At 32.0% G+C, this 1,766-nt stretch overlaps 1 protein-coding gene across 1 annotated transcript in view; it reads right to left on the reverse strand.

Annotated features, from left to right (window-relative positions):
* The window catches only part of LOC107058935 (glycine-rich cell wall structural protein 1.0-like), a 4,059-nt gene extending 2,912 nt beyond the window's left edge, over positions 1-1,147 (reverse strand). Inside the window, exons 1-2 of the mRNA XM_015305198.1 lie at positions 1,141-1,147; positions 232-408 (exon numbers count right to left, since the gene is read on the reverse strand). Of these exons, the coding sequence (XP_015160684.1) occupies positions 232-408; positions 1,141-1,147 (184 nt within the window). The remainder of the gene's footprint in view (positions 1-231; positions 409-1,140) is intronic.
* Positions 1,148-1,766: the final 619 nt, after the last annotated feature.

The following is a 1,766-nucleotide window of genomic DNA, read 5'->3' on the forward strand; positions in this document are numbered from 1 at the left end:
AAACAGAGGGTAGTGTGAAAAGGTTCTTATTGTGCCTTACCGGAAAGGTCACAAACCTTTGAAAAGTCACAATCTTTCGGAAAGGTCACCACCTTTCATAAAAGTCACAACTTTTCATAAAAGTCGCAACTTTTGATAAAAGTCACAACTCTTCATAATAGTCGCAACTTTTCATCAAAGTCACAACTCTTCATTTTCCATTCACACCTTTTAAAACCCAACACGATGTACCCCCAGGGCCACCACCACCATCACCATTACCACCTCCAACAACACTAGTGCTACTATCACCACTTCCACTATCATCATCATCATCTTCACCACTACCACCAACTCCGTGACTACCATCACCACCACCCGCACCTCCATCAGTACCAATAAGTTGAACATGAGTTGACAGGGACAGAGCTAGAATTTTAAGTTTATAGATTTTCAATTCTGAAAAGGATAGATTATTTTGTTCTAGTTTATTTTTAAAAAAATACAAATATAAGGGCTAAGAATTAGTGATTTTGTAAGTAGATATATAGCTTCATTCGCATGAGCACCACGCTTGCCATAACTATAAGTAAGATTGAGTCCCCCTTTATATGTTCTTTTTGTTGCGAGTCTTAGATTTGGTTGTGGTTGGATGGATTCAGGATTATTATGAGTGAATTTATTATGTATTACGATTCATGTTTTTTTTTGTTTCTAAAAATAACTTTTGAACAAGAATTTAAAAAAATGTACCAACATTGTTATTATCACCAAAGTCTAATTTTAGGATTCCTTGGAAGCATGTTCTCCAACAAATTAGTCTGAAAAATCATAGCTCGATCCTACGTAATTAACATGTTAGATAGGTTGATTTCGCGAGTCAAGTTCATTTTAACAGTTTTATTTCTTCAATTAAGCAATACAGTTGCAATAGAGATAGCATAACCAAAATGTTAATTGAAAACAATATATATGTTGTATGGAATATACTGTTTTTGGAGGATTCAATACACATTCGATAATATTTCTAAAATGATCTGAACAATATAGATCAAAATACACTAGAGATGCCAATTGGGGTCCTTTTGGAAATTTTGGAGGTACCAATTTTTGTAAGTGTTGAATTTGGATTTGGATGAATCAATTGTTGATTATATATACGCGCCATTTAAGTTTACATTAATAGACTAACTCCTTTAAATACAAAAATAATTTAACTTATTTATTTCATTTTTTTTTAATCTTAAATAACAATTTTATATAACTACATAAATATTGTAACATAAACTTATTATGCTTTGACCTTTAGGACTCAGAGTCAAAGAGTCGATTTTTCAAAAACGATAGAGTGAATCTGTCAATCCAATTTATGGTAGAAGTAGTTGGCAATTGAATCCGATTTAACCATCACTTTCATATCAATAAACCAAAAACAAGAAAACTTCAAGTTGTTCAAATAGTAACGTTGATTTTTTCAATCCTTTGACTTAGGATTATGATATTGATATAAATAGGGATGATGTGATGACTTAATTTTGAAGAAACTTCATTACTACTTGAAAATTTGAAAGAATGAAGCTAGCATACATAATTTCATTTCTTCTAATAATATCCTTGAATATATATGAAGCAAAAGCAAGGTCCATTCAACAATATAATTATTCCTACAAGAAATTGTTTTCTCAATTTAAAGTTGCTAGAGAGCTAAGAGGTGTAAAAGGCCAAAAAATAACAATGACACCACCAGAGGCTAATAAGGGATCTGGTATGCATCTCCCTCCTACGGC

The sequence above is a fragment of the Solanum tuberosum genome, unplaced genomic scaffold (genome assembly GCF_000226075.1).
Source record: "Solanum tuberosum cultivar DM 1-3 516 R44 unplaced genomic scaffold, SolTub_3.0 scf00690, whole genome shotgun sequence".
Taxonomy (NCBI): domain Eukaryota; kingdom Viridiplantae; phylum Streptophyta; class Magnoliopsida; order Solanales; family Solanaceae; genus Solanum; species Solanum tuberosum.